This window comes from Symphalangus syndactylus, chromosome 3 (assembly GCF_028878055.3).
Source record: "Symphalangus syndactylus isolate Jambi chromosome 3, NHGRI_mSymSyn1-v2.1_pri, whole genome shotgun sequence".
NCBI lineage: Eukaryota > Metazoa > Chordata > Mammalia > Primates > Hylobatidae > Symphalangus > Symphalangus syndactylus.
In genome coordinates this window covers 47,239,568-47,258,330 of record NC_072425.2, presented here as the reverse complement: position 1 = coordinate 47,258,330, position 18,763 = coordinate 47,239,568, and the positions used below count along the sequence as shown (strand labels likewise).

General features: G+C 39.6%; 2 protein-coding genes and 1 long non-coding RNA gene across 9 annotated transcripts in view; 1 reads left to right on the top strand and 2 right to left on the bottom strand.

Moving 5' to 3' along the window:
* Positions 1-3,524, bottom strand: part of TSTD2 (thiosulfate sulfurtransferase like domain containing 2) — a 31,168-nt gene extending 27,644 nt beyond the window's left edge. Inside the window, exon 1 of one of the 2 annotated variants that reach the window (XM_055271751.2) lies at positions 3,037-3,524. The gene's annotated coding sequence lies outside the window, so the exon portion shown is untranslated. The remainder of the gene's footprint in view (positions 1-3,036) is intronic. The other variant, XM_063636187.1, reaches the window with a different exon arrangement.
* The window catches only part of NCBP1 (nuclear cap binding protein subunit 1), a 38,943-nt gene continuing 23,399 nt past the window's right edge, over positions 3,220-18,763 (top strand). Inside the window, exons 1-8 of one of the 6 annotated variants that reach the window (XM_055271748.2) lie at positions 3,220-3,682; positions 10,737-10,825; positions 11,505-11,605; positions 13,144-13,300; positions 15,058-15,165; positions 15,550-15,671; positions 17,418-17,487; positions 17,927-18,142. In XM_055271748.2, the coding sequence (XP_055127723.1) occupies positions 3,649-3,682; positions 10,737-10,825; positions 11,505-11,605; positions 13,144-13,300; positions 15,058-15,165; positions 15,550-15,671; positions 17,418-17,487; positions 17,927-18,142 (897 nt within the window). In that variant the 5' untranslated portion in view covers positions 3,220-3,648. Of the gene's footprint in view, positions 3,683-10,736; positions 10,826-11,502; positions 11,635-13,143; positions 13,301-15,057; positions 15,166-15,549; positions 15,672-17,417; positions 17,488-17,926; positions 18,143-18,763 lie in introns of those variants that run through there. The other 5 variants (XM_063636183.1, XM_055271749.1, XM_055271750.2 and 2 more) reach the window with 5 other exon arrangements.
* On the bottom strand, positions 5,481-7,977 carry LOC134736187 (uncharacterized). Its single transcript, XR_010120014.1, has 3 exons — positions 7,928-7,977; positions 5,728-5,804; positions 5,481-5,631 (listed from the first exon to the last, which is right to left on the bottom strand). It is a non-coding gene; the product is annotated as an uncharacterized lncRNA (long non-coding RNA).

Here is an 18,763-nt window from a genome sequence, read left to right as displayed (position 1 = left end):
GTTCCACAAATGAGCCATGTTCTCTCCTGACTCAAGGTCTCCACACCTGAGTGTGGGGTGCCTTTCCCACCACACCAAAATGATCTCCTCCGACTCTGCATCTTTTTTCAGTCTCAGCTTATTTTATGTACATACTCTGAATTATTATTATTTGTGGCACCTCTGCTATGTGCCGGGCCCATGGAATAGCCCTGGGAATGCAGCTATGAATGAAACAGTTGAAGTCCCTGCTCTCTTGGAGCTTATATTCTGGTAAGGAGAGACATTAAGTAAAACAAAACAAAACAAAACACACACATGAAAATCCCAGCTAGGGATAAGGGCCCCTGCTTCTCAGTTTCCTTTGCTGGATCTTCCTTATTACCCGAACCTCTAAATGTTGAACCACTCTATCTATACTTACCCTACAGGTGATCTCATCTACTTCCAAGGACTTAAAACTATATTTGCCTCAAAATAATTGGGAGAGAGGACGTAATATCAATGAAACCAGATTACTCATGAATTAAGAATTACTGAAGTTGATGATGAGTACATGGGGATTCATCATAAATTTTCCCTACTTCTGTAAATATTTGAAAATTACATGAGAAAAGAAAAAAAGGAAACATAAAGGAAATTTTCTGTTTAGAATACTATATAATAAATGACTCCATATTTATGTCTTCAACCTGGGCCTTTCTCCCAAACTACAAATTCACATACCCCACTGTGTGTGAATTTTACAGTGTGTGTGAAGCTAGCTAGCTTCAGCTTCAAATACAACTGTTCAAAACCAAACTTTGGTCTTCCCCAGTCTTCCTTATCTGAGTAAAAGACAATTTTATTTTTCCTGTTATTCAGACAAAAAAAACTTTGGGATGATTCCTGACTCCTTTTCTCATACTATCATTCACTTGTTCAGAAAATCTTTTTTTTTTTTTGAGACGGTTTTCATTCTGTCGCCAGGCTGGAGTGCAGTGGGGTGATCTCGACTCACTGCAACCTCCGCCTCCCAGGTTCAAGCGATTCTCCTGCCTCAGCCTCCCAAGTGGCTGGGAGTACAGCTGCGTGCCACCACATGCAGCTAATTTTTGTTTTGTTTTGTTTTTTTTCAGTAGAGACGGGGTTTCACCATGTTGGCCAGGATGGTCTCGATCTCCAGACCTTGTGATCCACCCACCTCGGACTCCCAAAGTGCTAGGATTACAGGGGTGAGCCACCATGCCTGGCCAGCTTTGCTTTTGAAGTACAATCCAATCAGATCACTTTGCACCACCATCTTCACTACTACCCTAGTTCAAGCTACTATCATTTGCAGCTAGAATTATTGCAAAAGTCGAACTATCTTCCTCCTTTGGGAGCCAGAGAAGTAACTATTAAAAAATAAGTCACACTGGCCCTGCAGAGGCTCATGCCTGTAATCTCAGCACTTGGGGACGCCAGGAGTTCAAGACCAGCCTGGCCAACATGGCGAAACCCCATCTCTACTAAAAATACACAAATTAGCCTGGTGTGGTGGCGCATGTCTGTAATTGCCACTACTTGGGTGGCTGAGGCACAAGAATTGCCTGAACCTAGAAGGCAGAGGTTACAATGAGCCAAGACTGTGCCACTGCACTCCAGCCTGGGCAACAGAGCAAGACCCTGTCTCAAAAAAAAAAAATCATACTCCAGTGACTTCTCAATTTACTTGGATAATGTCCAAAGTCCTCACAGAGCACCTTCCCCCTACCTCTCTGATCTCATCTACTACTCTCCCGTTGCTCACTACCAATGATGGCACTATTTGTGGCTATTCCTGAATTGTTCGTTAGACTATATCAGCGCCAAGAGAGCAGGAGTTTTCCTTTGTTCACCTCTACATCCTCAGCATTCAGAACTCTGCCTGGCACCTAGCAGGTGCTAAATGCTAATAAATATAATATTCGTTGAATGAAATAAAACAGTGATTGGGTAACCAAAGAAGGCCTCACTAAGGACCTTATATTTGAGCTGAGACCTAAGTGACCAAGAGCCAGCCACGCAGATTTAGAACCAGAGACCTTCAGGTAAAGGAAATAGTATAAGTTCCTAAAATAAGAACAAGCTTGACTTATTGTAAGAACAGAAAGAGTGGTTGGAGTACGGTGAGGAGAAGTAGAACCCCACAGGCCATGGCATGGAGTGTGCAATGGAAAGTCGTAGGAGGCTTTTTTTTTTTTTTTGACAGGGTCTCACTTTGTTGCCCAGGCTGGAGTGCAGTGTGCGATCACCGCTCACTGCATTCTCGACCTCCTGGGCTCAAGGGATCCTCCCACCTCGGCCCCCAACCCTCCCCTCGAGTAACTGGGACAACAGGCGCCAAACACTAGGCTCGGCTAATTTTTTTTTTTTGCCCTGTAAAGACGGTGTTCGCCTTGTTGCCCAGGTGGGTCTTGAACTCCTAGGCTCAAGCGGATGCGCCCGCGTCGGCCTTCCAAAGTGCTGGGATTACAGGCGTTAGCTACCCCGCCCGGCCGTCATAGGAGACTTTTAAACAAGGCAGTAACACGATCTGATTTTGGATTTGGGTGGAAAGCAGAGCAGGCAGGGTTTACAAACAATTGTTATGTAAAAAGTGAGGGAAAAGAGCTAAGAAAGACTCTCTAAATTTTTGGATTAAGCAGCCGATGGATGACGTCATTTACTGAAATGGGTAAGACCGAAAATTAGGCCGGGAGAGTGAAATTTCAGATGGCCACGGACAAAGCAGATAAGCCAGTATGGTGCTCATAAAGACATCAGGGGAGGGGACGCTCACACACAGGCATACAGGTACCCAATAACCCTTGAAAACAGATTACTAAAACAATCATTTGTCCCTTCCTAAGCAAACAACTTAGGGAAAATGACGGCCAGCCGGCAAGCCGGGAACAGCACGCTCGCGTCAGGGCCGGCCTTTCCATACCAAGGGGCGGCACGTGCGGCACCGCCTCCCGCCCAGGCCCCACCCCGCATGCAGAGCTTGGCCCAACCTCTCCTCCCACTTTTCCCAAGGCGGCAAAAGCCGGAAAGTGGGAGTAGATTAGCACATACCCGCCAGTCCTGATCCTTTCTTAGGTCTCTCTTCCCTGCACTGTTTCCACCTAGCAATTGTCACGGCTCACCGCCCTCGAGCCTATTCCCCCGCCGCGTATTTGGGTAGAAAAGCTCGCTCGTGACGTCACCAAGCTCCAGAAGTCTCCTGGCGTCGGCGCAAGGGCCGCCGGGAAAACCATTGAGAGGCCCCGGAGGACCGGCCTAAGCGGACGCGGGGACTAGAGCGGCCGCCGGCACCACCCGCCTTCAGGCGTACAACGACCGCGGCCCGGGGGCTCTGACTGGCCAAAGCGGCGGCACTTTCTGCGTGGCCCCGGAAGGACATAAAGCGGAAGGCGGGAGAAAGAAGTAGCCGGCAGACGGAGGCAGCCCGAGGGGGCGGTTGCGTGTGTGCTAGACGTTCGTAGCCCACTGAGCTTCCTCACGTCGGTTCTCGCAGCGCCTAGCCCACCCAGCGGCCTCTCCTGCGCTTCCGGGGCCGTGGCGAGCTAGTGCGCCTGCGTGCCGGCCAATCTGCGCGCCTTGCAGCTGTCCTTGCGTCGGCTGGCCGGACAGTTCTGCAACGCTTACCCCCTGGCCTCTCGGTTCCGCGGCGCACCGGAGGGCGGCATGTCGCGGCGGCGGCACAGCGACGAGAACGACGGTGAGTGCCTGCGGCCCGGCCGCAGAGGCCGCTCCCGGTTGGGAGCCGAGGCTCGGCGTCTTTGGGTGTCCACGGAAGAGACTGGAAGCTCTTCTCTCCGGGAACGTGCGGGGAGCCGCGGAGGGAAAGAGGAGAATACAGTGGCGGTGTGGCCGGGCGGCTTCTAGAAAGTGACTTCTCCCCCGCCCGAGTTCTTTGAGTCAAGGGCCGATCCTTGGGAAAGAAGGCCTGGTGAACCCCATGGGTAGACCCTTGGTCTCTAAGGACGCTTCAGAATTTCGTCCGTAGCACCACGGAGCAGGGAAGCACACCTGTGTCTGTGCTGCCGCCTCTTAGGGACCCACTGGTCCTAGTGTCTCGTTTTAACCTTCAAAGCTGCACCTGAAAAGGGCTCGGAAGAATTCACTGAAGGAAAGGACTGAGAGATCTCATGAGTTGCAGTCTGACCTCTGTTCCAGTAGTGGTCATCCGTTGATTTCCCTTCTTTCAAGCTGCGGGGAAAGAATATTGTCTTACCCACGCCCAAGAGGTCCTTAATAAACAGACACAGGTTACTGCAGATTTTGAACTGGCCGTAAGCGCATTTCCCTTGTGTGAGAGAGAGTGCTAGAAAACTAACTTAAGGCCTCTGAGAGAGTTAGAACAGGGGTTCCCATCTCCATTTGGATAATTGTGCTCGTGGAGATCATAGTGTTGCCTTCATAAAGACGGAATAATTCTAGTTTTAACAAAAAAAAAAAGATGCTTATATTACACATAAGCCTTACAATCGGTCAAAAACAAATCCACATACCAAAAAAGTGAAACTTAGAGTAATTCTATTGTTAACATTGTTTTTTGAAGAGAGTGTATAGTAGTGGTTAAGAGATGAGACTTTGGAACCAGAGGGTTTAGGTTCAAAGCCAGACCCTACCATTTACTTGGTGATCTTGTCCAGGTTATGTAATCTCCTTAAACTTTAGTCTGTAATATAGAAGTAATGATATTTATATTTGCTGGTTTTTGTGAAGGTTAAATGAGGTAATACACATCAGCAACGATGTTTTATCGTTTGCCAACGCTTAAGAGGCGGTAAACGTTAGCAGGTGCTGTCAATCTAAGAAGAAAAACCGTAACAGACATTTTAAATTGAGTAAGTTTTATCTGCTAACGTTTGTCTCTCCTGGAGTGTTGTGGCAGTTGAGGTGGAGGCAGAATCGCGTGCATTTAGTTTTAATAGTGAAACACCAGATTTCTACGAAGGCATGGCTTGAGAGGATATTCTAGTCCAGCTTTCTATCTGGCACCTAAGGGTCTAGAGACAGCATAACTAACATGGAGGGACAGCTGTCAGTTCCCAAACACCAGCAAGAGCAAATCCAGTCCAGGGCTCTCTTCACTACACAGGTATGAATTAAATAACTATGCTGCGTGCTTTGATTTCTAACACAAGAGGTTTCTTGTGTAACCTCTGTACAAGGCACAGAAAATACAATTCCCTCCCTTTTTTTTTTTTTTTTTTTTTTTGGAGACGGAGTGTCACTCTTTGTCAGGCTGGAGTGCAGTGGCGCGATCTCGGCTTACTGCAACCTCTGCCTCTCAGGCTCAAGTGATCCTCCCACCTCAGCCTCCTAAGTAACTGGGACCACAGGCGCGGGCCACCACGCCCGGCTAATTTTTTTTTTGTTTTTGTATTTTTTGTAGAGACGGGGTTTCGCCACGTTGCCCAGGCTGGTCTCGAACTCCTGAGCTCAGGTGATCCACCCGCTTCGGCCTCCCAAAGTGCTGGGATTACAGATGTGAGCTACTGCGCCCGCCGATAATAAAATTTTCATATGCTTTGTAATTGACTAATCAAAAACTAACATACTTCTCAAGTCATTACTTGGGGGTTGGAGAACTTGAGTCTTTTGTTCTTTCCATTTTCTTTGTTGTTCTTATGCTTCCTTTTTCTCACTTAGAGGTAATCCCTAAAGAGAGAGGGAATGTCATTGTAGGGCATCCTAGAGAATTGGAATGCAAATATGTAGAAAAATAACTTTTGCTTTGGTTATTGGGAGACTTACGTAACTTTCTTGGAGTTGGCTTGTTTTTAACACCAGCTGGCAGCCGAATCACTCCATTTGGGTCTTGCCCCGGGAACCTCAGAGTAAGTAAAACAAGGCATTCATTAAGCAAAGGTTTTTATGTTTGATATTTTAGTATGGGAGAGGCAGATACAGTTCATGTTTGATAATACGGCAAATCTGAAATTTTTGTCAGTTGCCACAATTTGGATAACGATCAGCTGGAGTTTACCCTACACAGTGATCTGAATCAGATTATTTTGGATGCTTTCCTTTTAGTTAAACATCTATTTTTTAAAAAATCTTAGAAGCTTAAGGATTGTAGAAGGCTCTTTTAAAATAGGCTAGGAATTATTACAGTCAGAATTAAATATATGCATCTGAGCATTTCTGGACAATTGTCAGCTGCTGTCAGTCACGGCCCTGACTTTCCATATGCTTGACTCTCTAGAGTATATATATATATATATAAACTATAATAGAATGTATTATATATTTATATATTATATAAATTTATATTTATATAAAATGTATACTCTAATATATATTTTACATGTAACATAATTACAATATATACTGTATATACAGAAGCAAGCATGTGGAAAGTAATATATATATATATAATCATTTATTCAACAAATACTTAACAGTGCCAAGCTCTGTCCTAATTACTTGCCATACAGCAGTGGACAATATAAAGATAGAGCCTCCCCTCTAGAGTAGAGAGAAGACAGTCAAGTAGAGTATAGTGTATCATATAGTGACAGGCACTATGGAGTGATATCAGGTAAAGGGGGGAGAGATTTCTGTGAGGGAGAAGTTAACTATTTTATGTAAGTTGGTTAGAGAAGGCCTCAGTGTGAATGGCATTTGAACAAAGACTTGCCGGAGGTAAGGTAGCAGCCATATAGCTGTATGGGGAAAAGCAGTGATCCAAAGGTAACCATGGGCGCAAAAGCCTGAAGACTATAGGGTTCCTGTCATGTTCACAGAACAGCAAGGAGGCCAGTGGTGCTGGAGCAGAGTGAGTGAGGGGGAAGTTGTAGGAGATAAGATTAGAGAGATAGCAGAGGGTCGCATCTTATAGGGAGATTATAAAATTATACTTCTGTGTTGAGACTCAACTATCAAAGATTCAGGGAGGTAGGATTAGGAGGCTATACCAATGAAGTTCATGTAGTAGTCCATTTATAAACAGGGAAAAGGAAATGCTAAATGGAAAGTAATGTGTATGAATACTAGTCCAGTGCTAAATCTTAACTAATTGCTTAGACTTGCTTTAAAAATGTCTCTGAAGCTTTTTAGTTACTATGGGATATGCAGTCCATTGTTCTTTTAAGAATGGATTTAGATTGTTCAAAATCTTAGCTAGAAACAATACGAATACAATTTTGGGAATTTTGGCAATTTACAAAAGTTTCAGATTTGCTGTATTAGCCCCATTTAAGCTTCTTAGAATTAGGTCCTTGTCTTTTAGACTGTGGCTGATTTTTTTACTTAACTAAAGAAAAAAATAAATAGAAGTGAAAGGATTTGTTACTTTGAGAGAGTATAGTTTATTTCAGAAGTGATGGTTGCCTCTGTTTTAAATCTGCAGGATCAAGGCGTGTTATCTTTCTTTGAAGTTGTTCAATATCAAAATAGATGAGCCAAAAAGAAGGGAACAGTGTGCTTAAGGTTTAAAAACGTAATGTTGAAGTTGTTGGTTTTAGTTACTTTACTTTTTTATTTTACAGGGTTGGTTTTTGTTTTCTATTTTGTGGGTCTAAAATTTCTTGTAAGGCTATAAGATGTACAGTGTACCCATATAAAATTAGGATTGCCTTATAGAGGGGAAATTTATTTGGTTTATTAAGAGCCTTTCAGATGGATTTTATACCTGCTTCTCTATACTAGCCAAGTCTGTCTGAGTGAAGTGGTAATGCTATCTTTAATTTACATTTTAAAATTTTTACATAGTTAAATTTTAATAAAAAATCTGTTCTTGCCTTGGGAACTGCCATAGATATGTTTTCTTCAGGGTACATTGAGCTAATTCCCCAAATTGTATTCGTATTGTTTTATTTCATTTCCCTGTTCCCTTACCCAGGTTCTCTCCTGAGTTCAATATCATGTTTCTGTTCGTAAGTTCAGATTGTGTCTGTAGTTTTCACCCCTTCATAGTCTCTCAACTATCAGGTGAGAATGGAACATTTCTTACCTCTTAATACTTTCTGCCTCCTCCCATTCTCCAGACAAATCTTGTCCTTTAATATAGCCAAAATGAACAGAGGGTTTGCAGTTCAGAGATGTGACTATGTACATGTATTTTCTAGTTGTTTCTTAGAAATCATACCTTCTCTTCCCACAGCACTATTTTCCCCTTTTCAAGCTTATAAGAGGGCCGAGGAGGGTTGCTGTGGTACGATTCCAAACTGGAACAAGCCAGCTGGAAAGTTAAGTTAGGAAGACTGTAGAGGTGGAATAAAGGGTTGGCAAAATAGATGAGCCAGAAAGAAGGGAACAATGTGCTTAAGGTTTAAAAAACAACAACAAAAAAAACTACTCTCGTTCAGCTAGTTTTTCAGCATCTGCATTCTCCCAGCCTCACTGAAATTTGGTTCTGAGGAGCTCTGCTTTCTAGAATACGGTTTCTTAACATCAGCACTATTGACATTCTTGGCCAGATTGTTTGTTTTGGGAGATGCCCTATGCAACGTGGGATATTTAGCAGCATGCCTGGTCCCTACCCACTAGATGCCAGTTGCTTCCCCTAGTTTTGACTACTAAAAATGTCTCCAAGGATTGCCAGATGACCATTGGGGGCAAAATCTACACCCTGCTGAGAACTACTGCTGTAGAAGAAAGCTATTTGAATGTCCTAGCTGGCAGCTTGCATAAATATTACATCAGTTTGCTTTGTTTTTTTCAATAAGTGAATCCTGGAAATAAAAGACCTTTGTGTGGAAGTTGGCACTTTGGGTGGTGGAACCTTGATAGGTCCTGTGACTTAGGTTTGATATATACTTAAGAACCAAGGTCCCTGAACCTCTCTGCCACACGTGTCTACAACTTTACACAGGCAGCTATCTCTAGGAATAAATACATCTCAGCTCTCATGCTGCATGTGTATTATACTTTTTGTGGCATTATCCCTTCAAAATTATAGTTGGTGGACATTCAGTCAGGTTATAATGGTAATTAATGGGTTGGGAAGTTGACGCACAGAGTGTCTTACCCTGTAACCTTTATAATACCCCCCCTCAGATCGTATGTGGATAGTAATAGATTCTTTTTATTCAGCTTCAGTTCATATGGTATCTGAAGATCATTTCAGTCATTCGATAGATTTAACATTCCAAGCTTAGAATAGCCAGGTGCTGTGTTTTATGAGAATCACCATACATCATTTCAAGCCAAGTGTTCCAAGTAATTTGCTTAATTACACTAAGCAAATGTACATGCTTAAAAATATATATCTGAATGAGACGGTATCTACTATCTCTATAAAAAGTCAGCTGAAATGATTCTAAGGTTCTAAGAAATAACACATAAGGAAAATGTTTAATTTTAGTTTTATCCCTAAGAAAAAGAGTTCACCAAAGGGCCAAAGGTTGGCTCATTTGTACAAATTTCCCCACAGAAGGAAAGCCAAGGACATATAGAACATAAACATGTATTTTAAACATGTTTAAGGTGAGTAAGTGATGATGAACTTTGTAACAATAATTCCTTTGGCCGTTCAGGTCTGAAGATTGAAGTTATATGTAACTTGCTACTGTGTAACCCTATATCCAACTGCAGATTTTTGTTATTAATACTGATTCCCCACACAGTTACAGGCTCTTGCTTTCTTGCCCATATGCTGACCAAATAATTGAATCAATGGAAGTCGAAAATTGAATTGTATTAGACTAGCCAAAAGTGTTTAGCAGCAGCATCAGGTTCCATACTTAACACTATTATTTTAATTTTTTAAGCTTTATATTATACCACAAAAGAACTTAGGTGAGTGTGTTAAGGCTTTAAACAAAGTGGTAAGAGATACAAAGAGCAAGGGTCTTAATAGACAGGTGTTTGAAGTTAATTTTTAGCACACCTTCATTCAACTTGAATTGTTGAGCAATCAAAAAGACAGATGTTTGGTAATGATTTTAGAAGGTAGATTTAAAAAACAGAGATTATTCGAATGATACGGTTTTTAAATAAATCAGTCATCAGTAATTCAGTTAATAAAAGCTAGTTAAAGCAGGAATTGTAAAACATGTGGTCCTTTTTTCCACCAATTATTTGATATAGTGCTCAGGACTTTTCTTTGAATATATGTATACTGACTGTCGTTCCCATTATTTAGGATAAACTATACCGTTGTGTTGCATCATATGCAGAACTGAAATTGTTAATTGAAGACTTGAGATTAGAGCTTAGAAACATGTGAAGCAAGTGAGAAATCCTAATGTTTTATGCTCCTTTTTCCCATCTTTTGAAGCTTTCCTCTTTATAGCTGATATGACAGCTTTTTTTTTTTCCGATCAAGTCTTTCCAAAGCATTCGACTTGGTTTTGCACCCTTATTTTGTCATTTACATAATAATTACATTATTAGACTAATGAATACTACTGGTGCTAACAGGTTTTGGAACAAGCAACTGAGGATCAGTAAACAACTCAAGTTAAAAGAATGGGAGTAGCAGTACATGAGTATTCTAACTACTAGTGTTTAACATGTTGGCAGCTTTCCAGCTTGTCCACAGAAATGGACAGGGCTGCTGATTGCATAGCTCCATGGGCACTATTCACACAAAATTTAACATAAATAATGCCTCCTGGAGTTAGTGTATATAGTGGCTCTGGGAATGGGAGGCTGTTGGTTAATCTAGCTTAGTCTGAGAAATGGAGGGTCTGTGAAGAGCTTCTACTCTGTAAAAACATAGGGCCTGGTAGAAAAGAGATTATAACCTAAAAAGGTTAAATAAAATTTGTGATAGCAGATTTATCATGTAATGTTAATTTTTTATATTGCTGAAATAGGTGGGCAGCCTCACAAAAGGAGAAAGACCTCTGATGCAAATGAAACTGAAGATCATTTGGAATCTTTAATATGCAAAGTAGGAGAAAAGGTGTGTCACACAATAGGCATAGGCTGTGATGGGTTTAAGAATGTGGTTAACTGTGCTTTGATTAATAATTTGCAGCTGAAAACTTGAACTACATTTTGGCAAAGCTGGTATTACCATGCATCTGTATCCCAAATTGAATCCATGTTGAAGCCCCTGGGATGTAGATAATTGATCATTTTTAGTACTTTAGTAATTAATAATTTTCATAGAAGATGAGCCTTAGAAGGGACCTAGGGTATAGACCCCTTAATTTATGCATGAACTAAATCAGCCCTGAATACTTGAGGTAATTTGCCCAGAGTAAGCGAGTGAATTATTAAAAGAGGTAAAATGGAGCCCATAGTGTCCTCCCATTTCTGATACTTATTCTGCTATCATAGACTGCTTAGTTTTTAAATTTCACTCGTCCACTTTTCATGGATTTCTAAAGAACAGTAACTATCTGAACTGATTTATACAAAACCCATTATAGCTCTGTATGCATGTAAGACTATTTTAATGATCATGTAGAAATTTTTATTTTAGTTCACTAAAATAGCAATTGAAAGGACAGATGACTGGTAATGATTTTAAAATGATAGATTTTAAAATATATATATATTTACATTTAAATAGATTTTTAAAAATAAATTTATATTGCTGAGTACTTGACAGATATTTAATGTGATGTCCTCTACAGAGTGCCTGCTCTTTGGAGAGCAACCTAGAAGGCTTGGCTGGTGTTTTGGAAGCTGATCTTCCTAACTACAAGAGCAAGATCTTAAGGCTTCTTTGTACAGTGTATGTATGCAAAAGATTTATGAATCCAGGTGATAAAGTATTATCTACTCTTAAATGCTTTGGGAAATGTTCAAAATACATGTTTATGTTCTATATGTCCTTGGCTTTCCTTCTATGGGGAAATTTGTACAAATGAGCCAACCTTTGGCCCTTTGGTGAACTCTTTTTCGGGATAAAACTAAAATTGAACATTTTCCTTATGTGTTATTTCTTAGAACCTTAGAATCATTTTAGTTGACTTTTTATAGAGATAGTAGATACTGTCTCATTCAGATATATATTTTTAAGCATGTACATTTAAATGTATGATACTTACATTTTTAAATTAGTAGTACCAAACAAATTTGGGAATTAGTAACTCAAGTAATAGCCCTTCTTGGAAGACTGAAGATGCTTTGGAAGCCACTATTAATAGGCATGCTCTCTGGATAAACGGGAGTCTTTGTAGTTACATGAAATTGTAATGTATCCATGAGGTGTTTTTAAATTATGAAGGTGATGTTTATCACTTCTCAGCCTTTTAGTTTAGATCAAGTGAAGGTAACTTTAAGAAACTACTAAGGAAATCTTCTGAAATCCTTTATTAAAATGGAGTAGTATTTATACTTAAACTGTTGGAAGCCTTGTTTGTTTAAGGCTGAATTTGTATTGCTTCGCAGTGTTCTTTTTTAATTTTTGGTTTTGGGAGGGTTTCAGGGAGCACAGTTACCATCAACACAGGTGTTTTTTTGAAGACTTGATTGTCACTGATGTTCTGCTAGGTACTTTAGGAAAACAAGTCAAAGAGAATCTCTTGCCCACTGAATGATTATGAATTCTTACTGCTTTTTGTGCTAATTCTAAAGGCTGCCTAAATTAGGAAAAATTGCTTTTTCTAAAGGTTTATTTTAATCCTTTCCCATACTTTTCAAATAACTTTAATGAAATCAACACACTTGGAGTAAGCAACTGAGACGTAAACAAATCTTAACTATATCAGAGTACGTTTTTAAAAAATTCAATAATTAAACTGGTAGGAACTTAGATGAAACTCGTTTTAATTGTTCATCTTTTCTAGCAACTAGAATAGTGTTTCTCAAAGTAGAATTCTAGTTCCATGACATTTGGTTAGCTAAGTTTAGAAATTCTGAATGCTGCACACCGCCCCCCCCCCCCCTTAATGATTCTGTATTAAAGAGGCTTGTTTCACCCAGGATTTCTGAGCTATTTTACCATGGAAACCATGTTCTGTGGAAATGCTATTCAGTTCCACTAAGCACACTTGAAGAAAAACTGTTGTAGCATTAGTTTTATTTATTTCAGTATGATAAATTTACAATTAAATCATTTACTTTCTTAACTCTTAGATTAACTAATGAATTACGGGACTATGTCTGTAACATTTCTCAATGACATGCTTTTTCTGAAGTATTTTTAAAGACATAGCTAAAAGTAATCCTGTTCCAAAGTTAATGGAATGATAAAAAGATTCACATAAAATTCAGCAACTTAACGCCATTGTTTTGGGATTTTCTTGTTATACTGGGTTCTTAAATCAGTGCACGCCTGTTACCTGAGAAGCTGACAATTTATACAACATTAGTTGGACTACTGAATGCCAGGAATTACAACTTTGGTGGAGAATTTGTAGAAGCCATGATTCGTCAACTTAAAGAATCATTGAAAGCAAACAATTATAATGAAGCCGTATATTTGGTAAGTTTGTTTGTTTGTTGGTATGTTTACGACTTACTGTTGGGATGGAGGGAAAAGGTGAGCTACAACCAAATAATTTAAAATGCTCTCCTAAAGCATTCTCATTCACTTTCATAGCTTAATAAGCCACCTTTATTTTGACGATACCCCCAAATCTGTAACTGTATCTCCAGCCTTTCTCCTGAGCTCCAGTCCAGTATTCCAGATGCTAGCTGCATAGCCTTCAGACACCTTACTAGGAAGTGCCTAAATTAATGCATCATTCATACCTCCTTTTTTCTGCCCTCTCCCCAGCTCATACAATGGCCACTGTGTACTGAATAACCCATCTAGAAAGCTGAGCATTAATTTTTGTCTTCCCTTTGCCCTCTTGTACCATAGGTGTTCCCAATCCCTGTCAATTCTGTCTCCCTAATTTCTCTCAACTCTGTCCTTTCTTGGTCTCCAGGGCCTCTAGCATAGTTTATGCCTTCCTCCAGATGTCCTTAATAGCCTCTTAACTGATCTTTTTGCATCTATATTCTCTGCCTTTCACTTTGTGTTCTACAGTGGCACCAGACTGGTCTTTCTATAACTAGGCTCTGCACATGTTTGTTACTGGTTAAAAAAACCTTAGTTCCTTCTCATTGTCTACAGTGAGTGGTCTTAAAAGCCTGGTACACAAGATGATTCCTTGGGTTGCAGGAAGTGAATATTAAAAACTCTTATTTATCTTAAGTGGAAATGAAATTAAGCCTTACTAATAATACATAGATTAATGGTGATCCAGTATATATCATAAATACATATGTATGTGTTGAAGATATGTGATCAAATTCTTTTTTACTGAGTACACAATCAAAAAAGTTTGGACACCCATCAGGCTATAGGATTAAAGTCCAGACTCTTTAGCCTGACCCTTTATGGTTTCCCCAGTCTGTTTCTCTATTCTTGTCTCCCATACACTCTCCAGCAATATCAAAATAACTTGCAGATCCCTAAACACACCTTGTTTTTGAACCTCCATGCCTAGACTGCCCTCCTTGCTCACTACTTGAGACTGTTGCTTATCTTTTATGACCTAGCCTAATTGTTACCTCCTTTGTGATGCTTTCCCCAACTCCCTTTGTCATTGTTCCTAAAAAATGCTTAATTTGCCTTTTAGTGTGGGACTCATTCCTTTGTATTGAGATTGTGCTTGTTCCACTAGAATGGGTCCCCTAACAGTGACTTTTAGTAGTGTTTAGCAATAGCACGCTAAGCACACCCAATAAATATGTGTTCTGTAATTTCCATTTCTGTAATTCAGTGAAAATTACAGCCAAACAGAAAAGGAGATTATAGGTTGAAGTAGCTAGAATATTTTACAATCTGGATTCTTGATGTAGTACAGCATAGAAACCTATGAACTCACAGATTGCTGTCCTTTATATAGTCTTTGTTACAGCTTCTCAATTCTGCCATTGTAGTACAAAAGCAACCATAGACAATATGTAACTGAATGAGCATGGCTATTCCACTAAGTTTACTTATGGACACTGAAACTTGAATTTCATGTAATTTGTATGTGTCATAAAATACTCAATTTTTTTTTCAAGCATTTAAAAATGTAAAAACCATTTTTAGTTCCTAGCTATGCAAAAAACAGGTAGTAGGCTAGATCCAGCCCTTAGGCTATAGTTTTTCAGACCAATAGTTTAGCCTATACAAGATTGCTTATTTTGTAGTTATTATAAAGAACATTTAGGTTTAATAGCAGAAATTGTTTGCCCCAACAGGTCCGTTTTTTATCTGATCTTGTGAATTGTCATGTGATTGCCGCCCCATCAATGGTTGCTATGTTTGAAAATTTTGTAAGCGTAACTCAGGAAGAAGATGTGCCTCAGGTAAGAGAACCCCTCATGCTGAATCTTGAGGGGTTCTTGAGGGGTTACTGAATCCTGGTACTTTCATATAGTACCAGGAATTTTTTGCTGATAACCCATTAGCAATGAAGAAAAAATAACAGCAGACTATCACACTTAAGTTCTTACTATCTAAAAATTAAGTTGACTGGCACACTGGTGGGTTCCCATAATATCTGTATGTTGATTTAAATGATGCTGTCTAGTAAGATTAGAACTAATATATCTAGAAATGCTCTGTATAAACCAGATGTCTTACTTAAGTCCTATTAAATAGCTTCCATAGGATTTCATTCAAGAATAAATAAAATATGAACGAATATAATTAAAGCATATTTTAAACTTAACTTTTTAAAAATCCTTTAGGTGCGACGAGATTGGTATGTGTATGCATTTCTGTCATCTTTGCCCTGGGTTGGAAAGGAGTTGTACGAAAAGAAAGATGCAGAGATGGACCGCATCTTTGCCAACACTGAAAGCTATCTTAAGTAAGGGCACAGCTCATAGTACTCTTTGTTGCTTAGGTAAAGGATATCTTATATCAGTGATATCATTTGAGTTTCTCAAAAATAAGCTGTAGAGCTCCTGAAGGTATTTTCTAGGTAATCCTGTTCTCCTGCTGTTTTAACTCAGTAAGACCTCAAAGTAGTCAGATAGGGTTTGCTTACTTTTGCCAGTGCAAAGGACAGTTGGTAATATAGCTTCTTTTAAGCTGCTTTTATATGTTTATAAAAGACATAAAACACCCTAGTGCAATAGTTCCTCAAATATTAGCGTGGATAAGAATTACCTGTGGTACTTAAAATACTCAGACCCCAACCCCCAGATCTAATAAATTATACAGTTTGAGAGAGAGGTTTGGACATCTGTATTATTAACACATTTCACAAGTGGAGAACCACTGTCCTAGCACATACAATGTATTTATTTCATGTGAATTAATCCTAAATCAAGCTCTTAAAACAGTGGTCCTTAACCCTCCATCCAGCCAGTACTTGTAATATGACACATTTCAATTAAAATAGTCACGTCTTCCCATTACCGATCTCTCCCAAGCCAATGTAAAAGCTTGGTTTATATTGTTAGATACAATAATAATAAATAGGTCTTTTTAGTAAATTTATGCTTAACTATCCAGCAACATGGTAATGGTTATGTGGCCCTTAGGTTTTTACAGATTGATTTTGTTGTTAGGTTTCATTTTCTCTTTTTTAAGTGCTTTTTTTGGATAACTGTTAATAGCTACTTAGTTGGTTATTAAGTAAAGTTAAAAGAAGCTTAAAAAATAAGAATCTTTTGGCCGGGCGCAGTGGCTCACGCCTGTAATCCCAGCACTTCGGGAGGCTGAGGCGGGTGAATCACCTGAGGTCAGGAGTTTGAGACCAGCCTGGCCAATATGGTGAAAACCCATCTCTACTAAAAAATACAAAAATTAACCGAGCGTGGTGCTGGGTGCCTGTAATCCCAGCTACTCGGGAGGCTGAGGCAGGAGAATTGCTTGAACCCAGGAGACGGAGGTTGCAGTGAGCCGACATGATGCCGCCACTGCACTCCAGCCTGGGCGACAGAGTGAGACTCCATCAAAAAAAAAAAAAAAAAAAAAAAAGAATATTGCGTGTGTGTATACATATCCTTTCTCTTTTTTATTCAAATGATAGCCCAATATACACATTGTTCTTCACTTGGCTTTTTTTTTTTTCTTACTATAACTTGGATTTGTTGCATAAAAATACTTAACTCTACTTCATTCTTTTTAACAGTTGTAGGGTATTTCACTTTTTAATGTACCATGATTTCTGAAGTCTCCTGTTGGTGGATGTTTAGGTTATTTTCAATCTTTTGCTATTATAAACAATGTTTCAGTGAATATCTTTGTGTATATGTCTTTATGTACATGTGCAAATATATTTATGGGGGATATAAATTTTTAGGAATGGCATTGCTGGGTTGAAGATTCTAAACAATTTTGATAGATTTAGTCAAATTACCTTCCAAAGAGATAATACTCTCCCAAAGAGATTATACCAGTTAACCTCTTTGTCAACAATGTTTGAGACTGAATCTTGACCCGCATCTTGATGATACACAGTACATTATCAAAACAGTTGATATCTGCCACTCCAGTAGGTACAATGTTATTTCATTGCTTTAATTTACATTTTAATAACTATGAAGGTGACTGAGCATCTCATGTTTTTAAAAGCCTAAATGTAGATTTTCATTTTTATCTTTAGAAGACGCCAAAAAACTCATGTACCCATGTTACAGGTATGGACTGCTGATAAACCACATCCACAAGAAGAGGTAAATTGATTTCAGTCTCTTGTGATACAAACACAGCTCTTGAATAGATTCTTATCTCTGTTAAGATACTCAGACCATTCCCTTTTACCCTTTGGCTGTGTTTCTACATTTCATGATAGCTCCTTCTCATAGCTCTAGGTGTATGGTAGATTTTTAATAGATGATAGAATGTAATTGAAATATTCCATTGTTCTTTGGAATGCCAGCTATTACAGAGTTGACGTGTATTTATTTAAATACTCAATTTGAAAAATGTAAAAACAGTTCCAAACAGATAGAGTTTGTAAGTAAAATAAAAACAAAAACTTAGCACCTTTTTTTGTACCATCTTACAAGTTAGCTTACTTTTGTATCCTGTATTTTAAAGGGTACTGATTTTTTCATTTTGTCTAGTCAAAATGTTAATTATATTAATGATTAAAAATTAATCTGTCTTTAGTATTTAGATTGCCTGTGGGCCCAGATTCAGAAATTGAAAAAGGATCGCTGGCAGGAACGGCACATCCTAAGACCTTATCTTGCCTTTGACAGCATCCTGTGTGAAGCACTGCAGCACAATCTGCCTCCTTTTACACCACCTCCTCACACTGAAGATTCAGTGTACCCAATGCCAAGGGTCATCTTCAGAATGTTTGATTACACAGATGATCCCGAGGTAAGTGACTGACTAAAAGTCCTAGATATGACTTGTGTTGCATTGTGCTTGTGGGTTAATCCCTCTCGAATTAGGCCTGTGGTATGTTTTAATTTTGAGTTGTTTTTATCTAAGAAGGTCAGTAGCAATGAAGTTAACTTTTTTTTTGAGACGGAGTCTCGCTCTGTCGCCCAGGCTGGAGTGCAGTGGCACAATCTCGGCTCACTGCAAGCTCCGACTCCCAGATTGATGCCATTCTCCTGCCTCAGCCTCTCCGAGTAGCTGGGACTACAGGCGCCCGCCACCACGCCCGGTTAATTTTTTGTATTTTTAGTAGAGACGGGGTTTCACCGTGGTCTCGATCTCCTGACCTCGTGATCCGCCCGCTTCGGCCTCCCAAAGTGCTGGGATTACAAGCGTGAGCCACCACGCCCGGCCAACTTTTTAATTCAGTGAATGATATCACCTCATTATGCAAGAAATTATATTTGGCATGTGTAAATAAATTAGAGAGACATGCACAGTTTGCAGGCTAAGAGTGTGGGTTTTGGGTTTTGAGAGCTACATTGGTTTGTGTTTTAATCTTGGTTTAGCCAAATACTAGCTGTGTGAATTTGGGAAGGTTATTTCCCTCCCTGTGCT